This window comes from Manis pentadactyla, chromosome 2, assembly GCF_030020395.1.
Source record: "Manis pentadactyla isolate mManPen7 chromosome 2, mManPen7.hap1, whole genome shotgun sequence".
Taxonomy (NCBI): Eukaryota; Metazoa; Chordata; class Mammalia; order Pholidota; family Manidae; genus Manis; species Manis pentadactyla.
The window spans coordinates 156,697,866-156,719,147 of record NC_080020.1 but is presented as its reverse complement, the minus strand read 5'-3'; the positions used below and the strand labels follow the sequence as shown (position 1 = coordinate 156,719,147).

The following is a 21,282-nucleotide window of genomic DNA, read 5'->3' as shown; positions in this document are numbered from 1 at the left end:
AATTCTTAGTACTCTTCAGCCAGAACCAATCAATAACAATCCTAGAGTTAAAGGAAGATACAGATTTCTCATTCTACTATAGTGGGTGGCCCCAGTCCCCCAGGTCTCCCCTTTTACTGCTGAAAACCCTAGACATAACACAGCACGCACACACACGGAAAAGGGAAAGACGGTGTGCTGCCTGGGTCCCAGGACTTGAGGAGTGACACGGTGGGGAGCCCCATTTCCTCATTACTGTCCACGTATCCCAGACAGGGCACTGCAGAGGCCTCCAACTGGCACAGACAGGAAACGCTCCAAGAAGAGCCTGTTCTCCACAGCCAAAGGACTGGGGAAAGGGTGGCCTAAAGACAGAAAGCCTTCCTGGCAGTACCTGCCCTAGTGCAGGCAAACACTGCGCACTGCAGTTTTGGCCAGGCCAAGGGGGAGTGGGTGCCCCACTAGCTCAGTGGAAGCAGTTAGTGCTATGATTCTGCCTCCAGGCCACATCAGCAGGCTAAGCAGGGAGTCCCTGCCTGGCAGAAGCAGGCACAGCTGATCCTACTGCCCTGCCAGGATAGTACCAGAGGTTACCATGTGGGCAGGTGAAGTCCCATCCCCTGCCTAGTGGTGTCCAGACTCCCCATCCAGGGTGGCATTGGTAGGGCTCAGCAGCAAGCTGACCCCACACTGCCAGTAATCAGCAAGGAGGAGGCTGTACAAGGCAGGGTTAGGTGCCACTATACACACACACCATCCATCAGCAGGCCCAGGAGCTAGCTGAGCCTCCACCCAACCCAGCATCAATGAACAATGAGACAGAACAAGTTGGAGCAAGTCAGCGCTCCACTCCCCAGCTCATGGTTGGGAGAAGGCCTGGCGAGGAGCTGGCCCTGCACACCACTTGGCAGCCACTAGACTGGACAGGGTGGTAGAGACAGGGCTAGTGGGTCCCTGGGTCTCCACCCCACCCAGCTTTAAGGAGAATGGTCGGAACTCACACCCAGTATCAATGAGGAGAATATGGAGTGGAAGGCAGAGATAGTGTCCCACCTCCCTGGTCCCACCCTGGTGTAAACAGGAAGCAGAGAGGAGCTGAGCTTTAGCCTCCCCCTGCAGAAGCAAGGCCATGAGAGTCAGCTGTCCAAGGATTCCCCCATCTAGGCATTGGCATGAGCTAGGAGGCCAAGCGCACACCCCCAGTTGGACGCATGAGGCCATAAAGAGATCTGAATTTCCATCTCACCTGGCGGAAGCGAGCAGAAATTTCAGAACTGAAAAACACAATAGTGGTGACAACAAGCTCACTGGACAGGCTCAGTCACACAACAGAAGCCAGAGAGACTCAGTGGGCGTGAGGCAGCATCAACAGGACTCACACAATGCAGACAGAAACACACGGAGGGAGGAGCAGCCTCAGGGCCCTCCAAAGCTCCGACAGAAATACTAACCTTCCCATCATGACATTCCCGAGAGAGAGGAAGGGCCCGCCGAGGCATTCAAGGGCACAATGGGTGAAAACTCCCCAAACTTGGCATAAGCATAAAACCACAGACTCAAGAACCTCTAAAAGTGAGTGAACCTCAGAAAGGATAAACCCCAAGAAACCCAAGACACATGGTAATCAAAGTGCTGGACACTAAAAGACAGAGAAAAAATCTTAAAAGCAGTCAGACAGAAATGACACATTTCTTACAGAACAACCTGAATGACAACAGATTTCTCATCTGAAACCATGAAGGCCAGAAGGAAGAGGCACGGTTTTCAAGTACAGCTGACCCTTGAATAATGAGGGGCTGGGAGCACCAACCCCTCTGTGGGTGGCAGTCTAAGCATAGCTTTTGACTCCCCCTAAAGTTACCTACTCACAGCCTACTGCTGACCGGAAGCCTTACCGATAACGTCAACAGGTGATTAACACGTATTTTGTGAATGTACTACATAATGTATTCCTAAAGTAAGCTAAAGAAAAGAAAATACTTTTCAAATTGTCAACATCTCCAAAAACATTTCCAATATGTTTACTGGAAAAAAACCATGTATAAGTGGACCCAAGGAGCTCAAACCCGTGTTGTTCAAAAGTAAACTGTAGAGGAAAAACAACAACTGTCAACTGTGAATTCCATAACCAGCGAAAATATCCCTCTGGAGCAAAGGGGCAATAAAGGCATTCTCAGACAAAGGAGAACTAAAAGGACTGTAGCTAGCATGCCTACATTAAAGAATATCATTAAAGAATGACTACAAGAAGTCCTCTAAACAGAAGGTTTAGAACTTCAGAAAGGAAAAAATATTAGAATCAGAAGATGGGAGTAGATATAATAAACAAGACTACTTCTCCTGAGATTCTTAAATTTTATTTGATGGTTGAAGCAAAAAATATATAATATCATCTGATACGGTTATCTATGTATACAGAGGAAATCTTTGGGACAATTATATTTAAGAAGTGGGGCAGGTAAAGAGACCAAAAGGGAAGTAAGATGAAATGAAAAAATGTTGATACAGCAAAATACAGTAAGTTACATCTGTATATTATAATACCTACCATCAACCACTAAGGAAACTATACAGAGCAATATATTTAAAAACCCTATAAAGATGGAATCCTAAAAAAAAAAAAGTTCAAATAACTCAGAGTAAGGGTTTTAAAAGATGCACAGGAAACACAGCAACAGGAAACAGAAATAAAATTGCACACTTAAGCCCTAACACTGCAACAATTACCTTAAATGTAAATGGCCTAAATCCACCATTCAGAAGACAGGTTTGGTGGAGTAGACAAAACTATGTTATCTAAAGACATGCTCATAAAAAAAAACTTACTTCAAATACAAATAGGTAGGTTGGAAGTGAAAACGATAGAAAAGATATATCATATAAACTTTTTTGTTTTTTTTTACAAAAAGCATGAGTGGCTATATTAATATCAGATAAAGTAGACTTTATTTATAGCAATGATATAAAAGGAGCAATCCAACAGGAAGACAACAATTCAAAATGGGTGCACACCAAAAAACAGTGTCTCAAAGCATATGAAACAAAATCTGACAGATTTTAAAGAAGAAAAAATGAACCCATTACAGTTGGGGACTGCAATATCATACTCAGCAACTGAAAGACCTACGACCAGTAGGGATATAGAAGAACTGAACAGTGCAAGCAGCCAGTAAGATCTAATCTATGTCTCCAAGCGACAGCAGAACACACATTTTGCAAGCACTCGGGGATCACTCACCAAAACAGACCTATCCTGAGCCATAGAACAAACCTCAACAAATTTAAAAGAACTGGAATTATAGAGTATGTTATTTGACCCATAAGAAATCAACAAAGAAAACAACAGACAAGATAACAAAAGACAATCTCCACACACTTGGAAGTGAAACAACACACGTCTTAATAATCTAGGATCAGAAAGTTTCAAAGGAAATAGAAAAACACACAAAAGTCAATGAAAATGGAAATACAACACACGAAAGCATGTGGGATGCAGCCATGGAAGAGAAATTATGGCACTAAGTGCATACGGTAGCAAAGTGGAAAGGTCTCAGAACACCACTCAAGTTTCTACCTGAAGAAACTAGAAAGAACATCAAAAACAAAATAAACACAAAGCGAACAGAAGGAAATAAACAATAAAATAGAAAAAAATCCATGAAATGAAAAGCTAGTTTTAAAAAATAAAACATTAAACCTCTAGAAAGACTGATAAAGATTAAAAACACAAATCAACAATATCAGGAATGAAATGGGCTGTTGCACAGATCCTGAATCCACTTAAAAGGATAATGGAATATAAAGACATTATACACTCAAAAGCTAATTTAGAAGAAATGGACTAATTCCTCAAAAAGACCAACTACCAAAACTCAAGCAAGATGAAACAGACAACCTGAATAATTCTACACACACTACCAAAAAAAACAATTTGTACCTTAAATAAACCTGAGAAAGAAATTTTCAGGTCCAGATAGTTTCATGAGAGGATTCTGCCAAACATCAAGGAAGAATTAATACCACTTTTATATAATTTTTTCCAGAAAATAGAGGAGGGGGGAACACTTCCCAACTCACTGTTAAAACCCTGATCAAAATCAGCCAGTCTTAAAACAACAGATAAAAAAACCTCTCATGAACTTAGGGGCAAATACCATCAACAAAACATAAGCAAATTCAATACAGCAATATGTGAAAAGAATTACACCCTGACCAAGTAGGTTTTATCCCAGGCATGCAAAGTAGATTAATCCTGAAAGTCAGTGTAGTGCACCATATCAACAGGCTAACACAGGTAACCTCATATGACCATAACAACTGACGCAAGGTAAACATTTTATAAAATTCAACATCTATTCGTGATAAACTCAGCAATCTACGAACAAAGAGAAACTTCACCTTTTTCAAGAGCATCTACAAAATACCTACAGTTAACACTGAACTTAATGGTTAAAACTGAAGGCTCTTCCCCTAAAACTGGGAAAAAGGCAAGGATGCTTGTTCTCACCACTCTTATTCAACACAGCACTAGAAGTTCTAGCTAGTGCAATAAGGCAAGAAAAAGAAATAAAATGCACACAGATCAGAAAGAAATAAAACTGCCTCTATTGGCAGATTACACAGTTGTCTAGACAGGATTCCCAAGAAATTTAAAAAATCTTTAGAATTAAGTTCAGTAAGGCTGCAGGATACAACATCAACACACAAATACAAATTGAATTTCTACACATTAAGTATCAACCTGTGAAAACTGAAATTAAAAATACAATACCATTAACAACTGATCCAATGTAAATAAAACTTAGCAAGACATGTACAAGACCTGTGTGCTGAAAATTATAAAACCTAAAGACATGAGTTTTTAATGATAGATATATATATCTGTTTAAGGATTGGAAGACTCAACATACTAAAGATGCAAATGCTTTTCTGAATTCATCTATAGGTTTTATCACAATTCCTATCAAAATCCCAGCAGGGTTCTTTTGGTAGGCACAGACAAGCTTATTCTAAAATTTAGATGAAAAGGCATGGAACTTAGGCTAAGGAAGTTTTGGGGAAAAAAAAAGAACAAAGTCTAAGGAATTACTTCATCTATTCTTAGGGCCTACTATAACTACAGTAATGGCAAGCAGTGTGGTATTGGCAGATAGACAGACACATAGTTCATCAGCACACAAAAACACAAAACCCAGAAACAGACCCACACAAACACACCAAATGATTTCTGTCAACAGTGCACAAACAATGAGAGAGAAAAGGATAACTTTTTCAACAAAGGTGCTAGAGCAAATGGGCACCTATAGCCAAAAAGAATAACCATGATCTACACCTCACCCCTTACACACTTATTAACTTGACACGAATCTTAGATCTGAATGCAAAACTCTAAAGCTCTTAGGAAAAAGAAAAAAACTAATTGAAAATCTTTGGGACCCTGGGCCTGGTGAGGAGTTCTTAGACTAGACACCAAAAACAGCCACAAAAGGAAAAACTGATAAACTGGACTTCATCAAAATTATAAACTTCTGAAAAGGACAAAACGGGCAAGTTACAGATTGGGAGAAAATATCTGCAAATCACACAGATCTGACAAAGGCCCTGAATCCAAAAGTAAAAAAATACCCATCAAATTAGAAAATAAGCAGACAGGAAAAGCCATTTCACTGATGAGGGTATACAGATGCAAATGAACACACGCAACAATAGCCAACATTGTCAACCATAAAGGAGCTGCAAATTAAAACTACAATGAATATCATTACGCGTGTGTCAGAATAAAAATTAAAATAAAGAGTGAGGATGAAATATATAGTAGTAACACCAATGCTGGTTAAGATATGGAGAAACCCAATCTCTCATACATTGCTAATGGGAACATAAAATGGTATAGTCACTTTGACAAACAGTTGAGCATTTCCTTAAAAAACTCAAACTAGTGTATGATCCAACAATTGTACTTCTGGACATCTATTCCAGAGGAATAAAAATTCATGGTTAGACAACCTGTGTAGGACTGTTCACAGCAGCAGTTCATTGTCCTGGTGAAGGTGCAGGGTCCAGTCACCTGATTGGAGGCATTACCAGAAAGCTGAGCCATCAGCCTTCAAGTGGCAGCTGCCCGAAGATGTACCAGGGGACAGTGTGACGTGCAATGCAGGTTGGCAAACCCTCCCCAAGTGCTAGCTGGGTCAGATCCCTGCCACAATCTTCAAACAACCCAAATATCCTTCAACAGGTCAAGAAACTGGTTTACCCATACTGTGGACGACTCCTCAGCAATAAAAAACAACTATTGAAACACCCAACATTCTGGATGCATCTCCAGGGAATTATGCCCAGTGAAAGAGCCAATCTCAAAAGGTCACTCAAAGAGTATGATTCTATTTATATAGCCTACCGGACAGGAGAGAAGTAGAGATATGCAGAAAAGATGAGTGGGTATCAGGGGTTAGGGAGCACGAGGGGAGGTGGCTGTGGATATAAAAAGGAAATCTGAGAATCCTTGGGATAGATGTTGTACATCTTTCTTGAATGTAGTGGTGGTCACACGAATCTACTCATTTAGTAAAATTGCACAGAAATAGACATTCACACACAAAATGGAGTGCATGAGGAACTGTGAAATCTGAGTAAGGTAGCTGGGTTTTATCAATGCCATTTGCTAGTTGCAATATTATACTATTATGCAAGATGATGCCATTGTGGGAAACTGGATAAAGGGCATATAGGATCTCTCTGTATTATTTCTTGCAACTGCATGTGAATCTGTCATTATCTCAAAATAGAAGTTTAAAAAAAAAACAAAATTAAAAACTATTAATTCCTAACCTTTCCTTGGAATCAGTAAAGAAAGTCTCCCTTCTCTTTTATCATTTCCTACCCCTACTCAGGACCTACCAAGTGTACCTGTTTCTCTGGGCGTCCAAACCAGTGACCCTGGGGCTTGAAGTCCAGAACTGGGTGGGCCTTCAGCAAAGACTCTATGGCGAGGCTCCAGGGCAGCCAGGAGCTGCCTGAGGAAACAAATCACTCCACCTTCCACTTTTTCAAAGCCCACAAGTACCATGGAATTTAAAGAGGTAACACAAAACTGATACTCATTTGCCTAGAGAACATTACCTACAAAGCTCACTGAATGTTTAAGATGTTTAGAAGATGAAGTTAATTACTTTCACTCTCCTAAGTCAACAAAAGCAACCAAAGGAATAAGTTACATGGAAATTATGTATTTTGACTGGGAAGAGTAGAGTGTGGCTTGATAAGACTCCAGTGCACACTTCAACTCCTCTACCTGTGAGGCCAGCCCATCCAGTTAAGACAGCCTGCCAGCCACAGGTCCAACTAAACATTTTTCTACTAGCCATGCTTAAAAAAGTAAAAATAAATTGGTAAAATTAATGATAAAAATGTTCTTTAATGGCCAACAAGCACATGAAAAGATGCACAATGTAACTAATTATTAGGGAAACAAAATCGAAACTACAATAAGCGATCCCCTCATACCCACTAGGTGGGCTACTACCAGAAACCAGAAACTATTGGTGAGCATGTAGAGAAACTGGAAACCTCATGCACTATTGGTGGGAGTGTAAAATGATGCAGCCACTATGGAAAACAGAATGGAGGTTCCTCAAAAATGTAAAACTAGAACTACTGTATGATCCTGCAATTCCAGTTCTGGGCTTAAATTCCCAAAACTGAAAGCAGATGTCAAAGAATTATCTGCACACCCATATTCACAGCAGCCAAGAAACAGAAGCAACCCAAGTGTCCACTGAGGGATGAATGGACATACAAAATGTATATGTGAATAATCAAGTATTCTTCAGCCTTAAAAAGAAAGGAAATTCTGACATGCACTACAACATGGATGAACCTTGAGGACACTGTGCGAATAAAGTAAGCCAGTCACAAAAAAATGGTGTGATTCCATTTACATGTGGTACCTAGGATAATGAGAATCCTAAGACAGATAAAATGCAGGTTGCCAGGAGCTGGGAGGAGAAATGGGGAGTTACTGTTTCACGGGTACAGAATTTCAGTTTTGCAAGACAAAAAAGTTCTGGGTGAACAATGTAGACATACTTAATACTACTGTGAATACTACACTTGAAATTGTTTAAGATGGTAAATTTTATGTCTTTTACCACAATAAAAACAGTATTTTCCTTAACTCAGTATATTCAAAGCATCTCAGCATGTAAAAAATGTAAAAATGACTAAGATATTTTATATTTTATGTTCTTTTTGATGTGCTCTCTTCAAATGTCAGTGTTGATTTGACTACCAACGGCACATCTCAACTTGGACTAGCCCCATTTGAGGTACTCAGTATCCACATGTGGCTTCCCTACTGGGCCTGTGCTGAGCTAGACCTGACCTGTCACCTCCACGTGACAAACCATACAAGCTAGACCCCAATAAGTAAGAATACTTGGGGGAGGATGCTGGGTGTTTTTCTTGCTACCAGATCTTTTTTTTTTTTTAAGATCTCTTTTCCACCTGTAAATTTTTTTTTTTTGGTATCATTAATCTACAATTACAGAAAGAACATTATGTTTACTAGGTTCCCCCCTTCACCAATTCCCCCCCCACATACCCCTTCGCAGTCATTGTCCACCTGCGTAGTAAGATGCTGTAAAATCACTACTTGTCTTCTCTGTGTTGCGCAGACCTCCCTTTGCCCCCCACGCACTATACATGCTACCAGATCTTTTTTGAAATCTTTTTTGTTCTAGCTCTTTCCATGTAAAGGCTAATGGACAAAGCTCAAATGAATCAGCGTTCCTCAATGTCAGGCCCTCCTCATTAGGATTTGCAGGACATCATGCCTCCCCTCAGAGAGCTCACAATCTAAAAGAGGAGTCAGACAATTACCAGCTAGAAAAGGAACATGCACAAGGCACTGGAGTGCGCAAAGAACCATACAACTCCCACCCGTGCACTCTGATGTGCCAGGAAACAAGTACAAAGTGTATATCACTTATTAACATGAGAGTTAATAACTGGCATTCACCCATATCCTGACCGTTCTCAACTCATATTTCCAGTGCATCAGTTATTCACCGAGAGAGCATTTGTCAAGTTAAACCTCCCAGGGTGTAAGGAGACTAAAATTTGGTAAAAGTGAAAAAACTCTCTCTCTCATAGATAAATAAGATATTCTTTGAGTGTAGCTCCAGGAAAATCAGGGACATGGAGGAAAACACGAAGGTCTCTAGTACAAACATTTGACAGCTATAAATAAATAAATAAATAAATAAGTGTGTGTGTGTGTACAGATTTATATATAAATTAATAAGAATTTACTTGCTCATTAGAACAAAGATGCAAGAAGAAAACTGCAAGATATGCTGTTCTCTACCCTAAGTTGCTGAGCAGAAAACTATTTTGTGGATGAAGGAGCAGGAGCCCGCGGCTAAGGAGAACCTCCTTATAACCTCTCATTTGTGTTTCACTTGTTGAAACCATCATAAAGACTTCTTTGTGGAAAATATATTTTGCAATAAATTATCAAAAGCCTCATTCAAGATCGTAATGGATACAGCTGAGTAACGAATACTAAACATGGCCCCAAAGAGAAGAGAACCAAAAGTTATCAACTCAGCATATTTCAGTTGTCTTCAGGTCCTGAACTATTAATAAGAACAGCCAGGGAAAAAAGTTATGGACTACAAAGATCGTCGGTTTTATTCTTCAGTTTAATGAAGTATATCTAAGTCCCCTCCTCCTGTCAGCAATTCCCTCCCCCTCCCACCCCAAACAAATCTCCCAAGAACTGAATACCGGAAACTTACCTTGGTGCATTAATATCAGACCAACTCCTTAAAACTATCATATATGTCTATGTACTAAACTCTTAAGTTATGATACCAACCTACTGGGATGTAGTTAATACCAAAAAATTACACCTCAGGCTCTATGACTCTACTTCACAGGTAAAACTGTAACTTCCCTTAAAAATTTAAGTTGTGATCTCTAGAGCTCTTCATCACCTCAAGCAACAGGTGCTTACCTTACAGTTAGCTTGCAAAATACTAGGTCACCAAAAAAAGCATGTATGCCCATCTCTACATGAAAAAATACATGAACTCACCTCACTATTCCTGATTAAGAGGGATGGAGAAACTATTTCTGTGCATTAAGTCACCACCTGTAGAGACTTATTTGTAGGTGTGCAGTGAGAAACTGCAACAGCGTCCAAAGGATCCTTCAAACGCATAGGTTTTTAAAACATACACACCATAAGGCCCTGTTGACTCACTGAATAAGCAAGAATCCTGTTGGTTCATACATTCGGGAGCATTTTCACAGGCAGAAAAACATTTGCAAGCTTCTAAGAAATTCTAAGGCTGAAATGAGCTCTGAAAGCAGTAGTGATAGCAAAACCTTACGTAACAGTGACAGTAAGGCTTCCAGTTCCTTTCGCTAAGGAGGTTGCTCATGAAGTATCTCTCAGCATTTAGCAGGAGATGCACAGCCCACGTGCATATAGCTACTGGTGTTTTGCCGTTTCTGCCTACCATTTCCAGGTGTGCCCAACCTCTAAAAAGTGACCACTTCTGAGGTTCTTTCTAACTGCAGCATGGGAATAGAACTACATGGTTAACCTCTGAAGTTAATGAAGACAGAGCCCTACAGTATTTGCAAACACAAGATCTGTCTTTGCGTTCCAGCAGACAAGTGTCTTAGCTGGATGACTCTGCTCAGTTAGCCTTTGGCACAGTAAGTGTGACCTGTGATTTAATTGCATCTGTACTGGGTTTCTTAAATCGGTAACACTGCCAATTTACTTAGAGCTCATTAATGCAGGAAGGGCTAGTCTGGACAAATGGTACACAAAATTCTGGTGAATCCTGATCAAAACAGGAACCTTTCCCATTAGTGGGGAAGAGTGATTTGAACCAACAGACTCACCCCCTTACCAGGGTTGCCAGAACTACACATACTCAAAAATCACAAGCCAGAGGCTCAAAGTCAAATCAAGCCTGCAAGTATCTTTATATGGCTTATACAGAGCTTTCAAAGTTCTAAGCTACCAGTGTTTCAGTGGCAGGATATTTGGCATCAAAATCCACACTCTTGGGTCATCTTGCACTATAAGAAAACCTACCACTCTGAGACCACACCCTCACAGCCACAACAGGGGGCAGCCCGAATGAAGGAGCACATGCTCTCGGATCTGCTGTAATCCCCACGGGCTCAGTTCCCTCACTGATTGCATTGCCAGGTTTTTCTGGGCATTTATGTTTGCCTCTCCTGGTTCAGACCCTAAAACTGTCTTTCATCCATGACTTCAAAACCCACAATCCAAACTAATTACTACTATGTTCAAACCCTCTGAGAAGGCAAAATAAGCCCAAAAAGGAATCTGAAAACAAACCATTTTCATGGTTCTATGTTGGTACTAGATGAACTAGTTCACTTTTTTTAAAGTGCCATTTTTGAAAATGATTGTTTCATCTCTTTCTGCAGACTTTTGGTTTCGCATTATTCAAGTTCATACCGTGACTGAGTCCCTTTCAAGTGGACAAAACCCTGGTGGTTAGAACATGCCAGAGTTACACGTTTTATGAAGGTGGCAGGGATTTCAGCTTTATTGCCCAACAGGCTAGCACTTGGCCCTCAACTTATCATGGCCACAAAACGTGGAAACATTTTGAAAAAATGTTGATTTGATGCTTTATTTGATTCTTCCTCTATTCTCCTACCATGAACATGGCATACATCGATAGAAGAGTTCTAAAAAGGGGCTTTAAGAAACCCCATAGCCCTTAAACAGATACTCAACCAACCACACGCCAACTGCCTCTTACCCGGGTATTGCTTACCCATTGCACTGAGATAGTGGTTGAAGGCCTGGCAAGGAGGACTTGGGGTTTGTGTTGATTTGTCACAACTCATGGGTGCCGGGCTCCTGTCTGTGTCAAAAGAGAAATACCCACTGGAGGACCGGGACAGCAGAGAGGATCTTCTCACAAAGATGAAAAGCGGGGATCTGGTAGCAAAAGGGCCAGGGCTGGCCGGTGGGGCCAGCGGGCCCTGAGGGCTGCCTTGAGGGCAGCGGTCCCCTCCACCTTCGGGATTACCTTGCGGCTCTGTCTGTAGAGGGATGAGGGCCCCAGGCCTGAGCTGAGGCGGCCTCTCTGCAGGCTGCAATTGTCCGCCTTCTCTGTCACACTCAGAGCTTACATCGGAAGGTTGCTTGGCCATTTGGTCTTTTTTTCTGCAAATAAGATACAAACCAGATTATCTTAAGCAAAATAGATATTACAGCGAATAACTCAATTAGCTAACTTTCACCTACTCGTGGAAAATGCTTGGCGTTCATACCAAATACTCTAAGTCATGACTTCGTTTACTGGTCTGACAATCTTCCAAATCAGAGCAAAAAAACACCTAAAATAACAAGGTATCATTACCTTGTGGGGAGGGGCCTAAACTTCCTGCCACCAACAAAATACAGAAAACAACGTCAATTACTTGTGGAATTGCTGCACACGCACACACGTTTTAAGAGAAGCTACTTGTCTGCAATCTATTCGCAGGTGCTCTTTGCTCGAGGCTGACCTGAGTAAGTCAGAAACTCCCAGCGGGCGCTGACTCCCCGGGAGCAGACCCGACGCTGGAGCCCAGGAACGGGCGCGGGCGCAGCGACTACAGGCGGCTGGCCGCGCTCCCTGCTCCGGCCCCATTGTTCTGCCGAAAGTGCTGAGGGCAGCAAGTCTGGGGAAGGTTTGGCAAGGGCCGTCAGTCGTAGTAAGTGCGTCACAATAGAGTTTGTAACTCGGCGCGGCCGGGCTCGGCTCCGACGCTGCTCGCGCGCGGTCTCCGGTTCCCGGCCCGCCAGCCCCTCCTCCCGCGGGGGCCGCGCACCGCACCCGACCGCACAGAACTTGTCCCAAGTGCACCCACACTGTTCGGTGCACACCTCCAAATTGGGAGGAAGGGGGTACCCGACGCCGTCTCCTGCAAAGTCCACAAGTAACTCGGCACGTTACTTGTGGCGATCCCCAGGCGCGCGGCTCCTTCACCCACAGATCCTCCCCTCGGACAGCAATCAGGCCGAAACTCACGTCCTCCCCTTCCCTTCCAAGCGTCGCGTTCGGACCCGGGCCCCGCGGCGTCCGGCCCGCGCCCTCCGCCGACCCGTAGCCCCCGGACCGTCGCCACGAAGGCAGCGCAGGAGACAAAGCCCGGGACTCGCGTTCAGAGCCCCCGGGGCAGCACTGAGCCTGCAACTGGCCGCCCGCCCGGGGCCGCGCTCCTCCAGGGAGCCGAGGACTCCGCGCGCCGCGCTTCTGGCCCGCGCAGCCCCGGCCGCAGCTGCCGCCGCCGGGAACATCCTCCGCCTCCTCCCGCTCCTCCCCTCGCGCACTGCGCCCGCCGCCGCCGGCACCGCCGACCTCCCCACGCCGCTGGCGCCGGGTGCCCGCGCTCCCAATTGGCTCGCGCGCGATCGCTCCGCGCGACAGCCAATCGCCGGCGGGGGCGGGGGCGGCGCCTACGGGTCAGCCGCCAAAGGCGAGGCGATTGTTGACAAACTCGCCTCGGAACACCGCTCCGGCTGCGGCGGCGGCAGCGGCGGGAGCCTCCGAGGAGACTCGGGGGCCTCGGCGCTGCCCAGGCTGCCCTGCCCCGCGCCGGTGCCCGCGCGCCTCAGTGGCTCCCACCACCCCAAAGGGCTGGTCACCTGGAAACAAAGCAGGACCCGCGCCCGCCCCGCGCCTGCAGAGCTCTATCCCCAGACCCGTCCTGGCCGCTGGCCGCCGGCCGCCGGCCTCCGCCCAGGCTTGTTGGTTTGAGGACCCCAAGCCGCCCCCTCCACAGTTGCAGCACCCATCCTTCAACTTTCTCCGTTTCTTCCTGTGCGCTGCGGACCCGCACCTAACCTAAGCGACCACCCGCACGCATATCCGCGCGCACCCGTGGCTGCCGCAGGCAACAAACGCTCCCCACACCCCAGCCCCCGCGTCCGGAGGGCCTCCCACTGCTCGCTCCGACCCTGAGTAACAGGCCCCCGAGGGCACGGCAGTGCTAGCCAGCACTTCCAGTGGGTCGGGGTGCGCTCGGGCACGCCCGAGTCGTTAAGACAGCTCGGCCCCACGGACGGAGCAGATTCTGCTATCCGAGACTGGTCCACCGCGTGGCCCCGGCGGTCGGAGAAGGCACTCGGTGTCTCGCTGTCTACTGATCGTGAGGCTGGCCTCGCCCGCAGGGCGCCCGCAGACCGGGCGGGGTCCCCAGACACGTCCGAGAGAGCGAACGCAGCAGCTGCCCCGAAACCTCAGCCTGAATGAGTAAAAGGAACCAAGTCTCGCCAGTTAAATCGCCAACACAGTTCCGTAAATTCTCCGCTGCGGGCCCGCGCATCCGAGAAAAACCAATACGGAAACCCGCTTATACCGCGCGGCCGCTACTCGAAGGCCCCCGGGACCGGCGAACGGCGAGACTTTCCGGCCCGATCGCGGAACGGGGCCCCAGTTCCTGGGACAACGCGGAGAGGACGCGAGCCTCTTCCAAGCCGGCCCTAAGGCGCCTCGCTGCTCCCGGACACTAGATCGCGGTGCGAGCTGCACTTGGGCCAAGTGCCCGCAGCCTCGGCGCAAAACGACCCCTCCCCAAAGGGGACCTGCCGGGGGTAAGAACCCGACCTGCACTGATCACCGCATCCTGCCGGGCGACTAGCGGGACGGGTACGGCGTCTCTGACTGCACGTGCGCGGGAAGCGGGCAGAAGGTGGAGCCCTGCTGGTTCCGCGGCTGTCTTCATCTACCCGGCCCGCTCCTCAGGATTCAGAGGTTTTTACCTTGCGTTTCTCAGTTCGAGAGTCAGAGTCAGACATTGGGGGGACGAGAGCCAGGGGAAGGGCGCCGAGGCGGTGGCGGCGTGAGAGAGGCGAACCGAGCAGCCCGAGGCGATGCTGGTCGCAGTGGGGCAGGGTGCTCAGGGTTGCTGCGAGAACTCCGTGGCGGTGGTGGCGGCGACGCGGCGCAGAGTGCTACTACAAGACGGGGACCTGGAGGCTGCGCGGAGCGAAGTGAAACCTGCGCGGCCCCGCAGCCCCGTTCGGACTGGGGGCCCGCGCTCGCGCCCAATCACCGTGGGCTCCGCCCCCGCGAGGTCCCGCCCCGACGGGCGGGCGGGCAAGCTCCTCCCCCGCGGCGCCAGGGCCGCCGGCGCGTGCAGGCTCCGGCAGGTAGGGGCGGTGGTTCCTCGCCGGGTTACCCCTGTGCGCGCCGCCGGGCATGTTTACTGGAGTGACTGAGCTGTGGGCGGCTGGCGCACCCCTCCCCCCAACAGTGTACTGTTGCCTCTTCTCTGTCCAGCCGCGGCCCCGTCACGCGCGTGGAACACAGGGGGCGCTGCGGGCACACTCTGAGCCCGCCTGACCGCTACCGCCCGCGTAAAGCTTCGGGAGGCACCCCTGAGCCCTGGTTCGGCTACGGTACTTTCTCAGCCCCCTGGGGCAGGCGCGGGGGTGGGAGTGGGGGAGTCTGGGTTAGTGAAAGGTTGAGCAGAGGGTCTCTGGCCTCTGCACCCTCCAAGAGTCCCGGGCTCTTGGGACCCTGATCAGCAGGTTGCTCCTCTTATCGCCCTAGCCTCACGCGGTACTGTTAGGTGCCCTGCTCAGGCCGCCCCGCCGGGGCACTTAGCTTTTCTCCCGCGCCAAACGGGAGCCCCTAAGAGGCGGAGCCCGTAGTGGGGAGGTCGAGAAAAAGGCCAGAAACGATATTCGGAGACTTTTTGGCAGCCTGGGTGCGAGACAGGAATCGAGTGCACGCTGAGCAGGTAAAAAAGGAAAATGAAAAAACCGGAAAAAAATCATTTTAAGAAAAAAAAAAAAGGACAGAGAAGAATCGTGGCCTCCAGGTGAGAGAGAACGTGGTGCCTCTGCTAGGTTGGGATCCTTGATTTGTCGGGCGACGAGAACTATCCAGGAAATGCCCCCCTCGAAGCTGAGACTAGTGAACGCCGTGCAGCCGAGTCGGGCCGCGCGGGCAGACGGCTGTCTGGGAAGGGCAATACCCCCAACCGCTTCCCCGCGCACCCCAGCCTCTCCACCTTGGAGTCCGCTGCTCCACTGCCACTCATTCCCAAGCCATCAAACTCCGTCGCGGCCCCGGCCCTCTTCTGGGTCCGCACCCCCTTCTGCCCTCCCAGTGCGAGCTCTGAGGCCGCAACCCATCCCTGCGCTCCCCGGGCTTTGAGATGGCCGCGGCCGGGGAGTGGGGACAACGACCGCCGGGAGAAGGGACATCTCGCCACGGAAGAGTCCAGGTTAGACGGATTAAAGAAACTCAGTTTAGAGGCCGCCCTAACCGCACCTCGGAAAGGAGAAGGAAGGGTCCCCGGTGCACAGAAGCAAGTCGGCGAGGCGCTGTCCTGCAGTCTGGCCACCCTGGTCAGTTTTCACGCTTCGCAACAGATGTAGGACGTCAATGTGACAGCACAGCCCCAGGCTCAAGTCTTTTCAGAGCATCTTCCAGCTAGTGCCGAGTGGAGCGAAGGAGGCCAGGGGTTCCTGGAGGGGCTCGAGGACGCGCACCCGGCTCCGCCCGGAGATTTCGCTGCAGGAGGGAAGGGGCCTGGCCGTGGACGCGTCGAAGTGAAGGCAAAGCCGGAGGTCTACCCAGACAGCGGCTGGGCGCTCGCGACAGCGATTTCGGATGGCGGCCGCAGGCGAACTCTGTGCCTTAGCTGCCCGGCGTGGCACCCGAGGTGAACGACCGAACCTCCTGCGCCCTCTCGCAGCTCCAAGCCCGCCGCGCGCCCGGTGCTTCGCAGGCAGGGACCGGAAAGAACCACGCAGAAGCAAGCCCTGGTGGCTGTCGTCTGCTCCGAAGCACCTCCGCCGCCCCCGCGTCCTCCGCTCTAGCGGACACTTTAAAAGACGAAGGCGTCGGGGACCCCGGCCGGCCCAAAGCTCTAATTTTGGGGCACAAACAAGGAGGTCGGCTCAGAGGCTACTGTTCCTGCAGCCCATATTGTGCTGGGGACTCGGCCGAGCGCCCCGAGTCGGGTGACCGCGAGCTCCGCCCGCCCTCTCCCTCCGCGTTCGGAGGCCCTCCAGAAACTGGGCCCAAGCAATTCCAGCCTCCGCTGCGAGGTGTGCAGAGGAAGGAAAGGGGAATGGCTTGCCTTGAGAGAGGACCAAGAGCCAAGTCGTGCCGCGGGAGATCTGAGAATTGGGAAATCCAAGACCCTTGTGGGGACCAACAGGCGTCGCTGGTGTGGTCTCCCCAAGTTCCGAAACCAACTTCTTACAGCTTATTGCCTGGACAGCCTCCCGTACCCTGCAAGCAGCGGGGGCGCTTTCTCATCGCTTAATTTCTTTATTAAACTTGGTACACTTTTCTAAAGAAGAAATTACAAATTTTTTTGCGATAAATGTTTTCTGTGCGTAGTCCTGCTGTCCGGAAGCCGCCTGCTGGGAGGACAAGCCAGGGTGCACGCTCTGCGGAGAGCAAGCTCCAGGCTCGCCCTCTCCTTTCCTCGCCCGTGCGCTTCCTCGCGGAGCCCAGGAGGATCTGCTTCACTGGAAAAGCATCGTTTGCTGAACGGAACCTTTGCCCGCGGGTGTGATTTTTATGCTTTTTTTTTTTTTTTCACCCAGCACCACAGTTTTTCAAAATTACTTGGAATCTGGGTCACCGCCGACAGCGGAGACCCCTCACAACACCCAGGCATGGGGCGCGCCCGCAGCGGTGCCCACTCTGCCTTAAGGGGCCTGGAAGCCTACGCTAGGAGAGGTCGTGCCAGGACAGGCGGGTTTACTGGAACAGGATAAAGGGAGCAGCCGCCTGGCTCCCTTCCCCAACAGGCTGTGGTTCGCTTCGCTAGCCTCGGCGAGGCACCGCTTGGCGACCCGAGCCCCCGAAGTCACGCGGCTCAGCGCATATTGGCCCGGCCGGGGCCCTAGACCAGGCGGCAGAGCAGCGAGCGTCGTGGCAGCTGCGCGCGGGCCACCACCCTTCCCGCCACTCCCGCTATAACTTGGCTCCCAGCTTGGGCCTCTGAGACCGCGTCCTTTCCCGCGCCAGGGGCTGCAGCGGTGCTGGGTAGAAGGCCCACGAGGCCTGCGGGTTGGTAATTCCGGCGATCGGTGCATGGAGGCAGGTGTTAAAGGCGGAGATCACCCTCAGCGCATCATCCTTCACCGAGTCGCACAAATCCAGCAACTGCAAAACACGACACAGCAGGCGCAGGTCAGATGCTGGCTCACTCAGCAGTCTGGCTGCCATGGCTTTAGGCCCTCCCGCAAGCACCCACCCACCCCCGCATCTGCAGAAACTAGTTTCCCTTTGGATTTCCTAGGACCCAGGAAGGTAGAAGCCCTTGGTCATGAATAACCCTGCAAGCTTTTTTCATCTTAGAAATTTCGTGGCACCTAGCCTGACAAAAACCCGCTTTTTCCGTAAATGGGTGGGGATGGACTCCAAATTAGCTGGGAAGCTCCAGACCTACATCTGAGAATTAATCGACATTCCTCTTCCCTCCACTCTCCTCCAGTCCCCTCCCTTCCCTCCACTCCACCTCCGGAGTGCCTGGGGTGCCCCCCTCTGGCGCGCAGAGGCAACTGAACAGGAAGACCATCAGAACAGGTGAACCAGTGGAGACCTGCCCCAGTTTCTCCCTGAACCAGAGCCTTCCCTCCCCTGGCAGCAGGCCAAGGTTCCTGACACGCTTACAAGGGGGCGCGGGGGACACCAGGCATTGCCACTTGGCGCACCATCCTCCTGGCTGCTACAGGAAGTGGACCAGGAGTAAAAGTTAATGTGAACACCAAGGAACCAGGCAGATGCCCTCGGTGAATGGTAACAACCACTGGAGGACACAGGTAAGCCATCCCAGCCTCAGGGAGGGGAAGATGCAGGCCAACGATGTTGGAGGAAAGAGCCACTAAAAATAGTTTTTCTAAACTCAATAACAGGGTAGACGGATGCTTTCCTTTCCCATAACCAGCTACACACTTTACTCCTCCACTTTTCCAGTTTTCAGCCAGTCACAAATTTCTTTCACTTACCAACTTACATTTGGCCCCCAGGTTTTCATTATTTTATCTTCATAGTTTTAAAACCGTCCCTTAACACTGGCCCCGCGTTTGCCCTCACAGTGGTGGTCATCATGGAGCTGCACTAATGCTGTTGAGCCCACAGTTCCTTTGCTGCCTGCCACAGTGCCATTTCAGGTGTTCAGAGACATGAGAGGTGGTCCCCAAAATGAGGGTGGGATGTGGGGGAAGAGCATGAATTTTCATAGTCCAAAAAACCAGGTGCCTTTGAAATGTGCTTTATCACATCAGTAATTTCTAATTAAAAACTTCATTCTTTACACACTGTGGTTAGGCAGACTCAAATCAGTACTGAAAAGACTTTGATCATATTCGCAAGATGTGCTATGATGAACTTTCACTGACCAAGATTTCGAAGTTTGTAATTAATACTCTTGACAAATCCCTGACTAATCTTTCAACTCTCAGTGTCTTTAACCATGCAGCTCAAAACTGTTACATGGTGTATGAGTCCTTAAGTCTGCCACATGTAGTAATATCATTATTCAAAATAATTCTTCCTCTCGGTTTTTATTATGAAACCCAACCAATTTTTGTCACATATTCAACACTGGGGGAAATGCAATTATTCGCATGAGTATGGTGTGGAAGCCAGTATGGGTTTAGTTTGTCTGCTGCTGAACACAGAATAAGGGCCTAGAGATAGAAATTACAGGAGGCAGATTTCTAGTCAACATTTTTACAATTTGACAAGAAAGATAGATTTAAAAAAAATAGGAATCCAATGGCCAGAGAAGAGAGTTTCCTTACTTGTAACTGTTCATAAGTGACCCCTCCAAGGACACTCTAAAGAGGAATGCTGTATTGACAGAGAAGGCCATTTGTTGACTGCTAAGATTCTTTCCAAACCTAAATTTCTGGGTCTGCCTCAAATCCTCTGTGTCCCTTTCTCCATTTGTCACAGACTGCAACAGGAAACACAAAACAATTAGTGTCTAGATCCAAGGCTCAGGCGTCCTTCCTAATATGATGACTTAGACTCTGGCTGCCCCCAGGCCCCTGCCTGTGAGGATGATCACTGACAGATGTTTGTGGAGTCATCCCCTCCGTCAAAGACCATGCTGGGCACTGCATGCCGCAGACACAGGCCTCCTACATCATGGAGCTGGGAGGTCTAAAGACTTCTTACAAATATGATATCCTTAATACAAAAGAAACTTAGGTGGCTAATCTAGCATATATCATACAGTTACAGTGTCTCTTGTTACCAGGGGCCCTAAAGGACTAAGCAAATTACTATTAAAGTTACGTTTTATTACCAAACATATGCCTCCAAGTATTAAAATGGCCCATTTTGTAGTGGCCCCCGTCTTGCCGCTGTGTGACCCAACTGTGCTAAGCAAAGCACTCCAAGCCTACCCATTTCTTTACAAAGAAAATTTACCAGCTTTTGAAAACACACCAATGAAGGGATGCCTTTTAAAAACAAGAGAGCATGGACAAGTTGTAAATTCTTGCAGAAATTTTTTGAAAGGACAGACCCAAAGCATGGGCGGTATTGCTCTAAAAGCAGTAAGAACATGAGATCTGGAGCTATCCAGTGAGGGAGGTTTGAGAATATCTACTTTAAAGACATCAGCCCTTGAAGGACAGTGTGTAGATATGTTAATATTTGGATTTTCAGGGGGAAATTTATAACATCAGTTTGTCTTCCCACCCCCACCTAGTTTTCAGTGGGTTCTCCCTTTTCCTCTTCTATTTTGACTCTCCCTACATTTTCCTTAGTCCAGTTGGGAGACTAAGATAACCTAGGATTGGCAGTGACTAAACTGTACAGCCTTCTACACAAACCCTATTTTCCATATGTTGGTGTTAATTCCATTGGTCAAGGTACCCAGTACACATGCAGGAACACCTCACCTGAGACTCTGGGCAAAAGGTTTTCCTGCCTCTTTGGTGTCCCCCACCTCTGCCCAGAACCAGGTGACTTACTGCTGTTCTGTCAGGTCCCTTACCCTAGTCTGAAAAGTCCCTCAACTAGCCACTTTCTGGTTTGGGCGCTGGGAGTCTTCTTCTCCATCCCTTGACTCAGCACTGCCTTGTGACATGCCTTGACCAAAAAGAATGTGGAGAAAGTGACTCTTCCAGAGCTCAGGCATTCAGAGACCTTGCAGTGCCCCCTCTCCCTCCTGAGACCATTGGCCATGCAGAAGCCCCACTGAGCCTGCTGGAGGATGCCAAAGACCAGGGGGAGAAGGACCAAGGGACCTCAGCCAACAGATAGG

At 48.3% G+C, this 21,282-nt stretch overlaps 2 protein-coding genes across 13 annotated transcripts in view; both read right to left on the bottom strand.

The window, feature by feature from the left end:
• Positions 1-15,172, bottom strand: part of BCL2L11 (BCL2 like 11) — a 69,053-nt gene extending 53,881 nt beyond the window's left edge. For 2 of the 12 annotated variants that reach the window (XR_005028910.2, XR_008995748.1), the window contains exons 1-3: positions 14,792-15,160; positions 13,059-14,274; positions 11,814-12,208 (exon numbers count right to left, since the gene is read on the bottom strand). Coding sequence is in view for 8 of the 12 variants with exons in the window: in XM_036906023.2 (XP_036761918.1) it covers positions 11,814-12,208; positions 13,059-13,327 (664 nt within the window). In the remaining 4 variants the exon portion in view is untranslated. Of the gene's footprint in view, positions 1-11,813; positions 12,209-13,058; positions 14,275-14,636 lie in introns of all 12 variants that reach the window. The other 10 variants (XR_005028919.2, XM_036906077.2, XM_036906012.2 and 7 more) reach the window with 10 other exon arrangements.
• The window catches only part of ACOXL (acyl-CoA oxidase like), a 315,801-nt gene continuing 309,155 nt past the window's right edge, over positions 14,637-21,282 (bottom strand). Inside the window, 1 exon segment of the mRNA XM_057496991.1 lies at positions 14,637-18,164. Within this exon segment, the coding sequence (XP_057352974.1) occupies positions 17,973-18,164 (192 nt within the window). The 3' untranslated portion in view covers positions 14,637-17,972.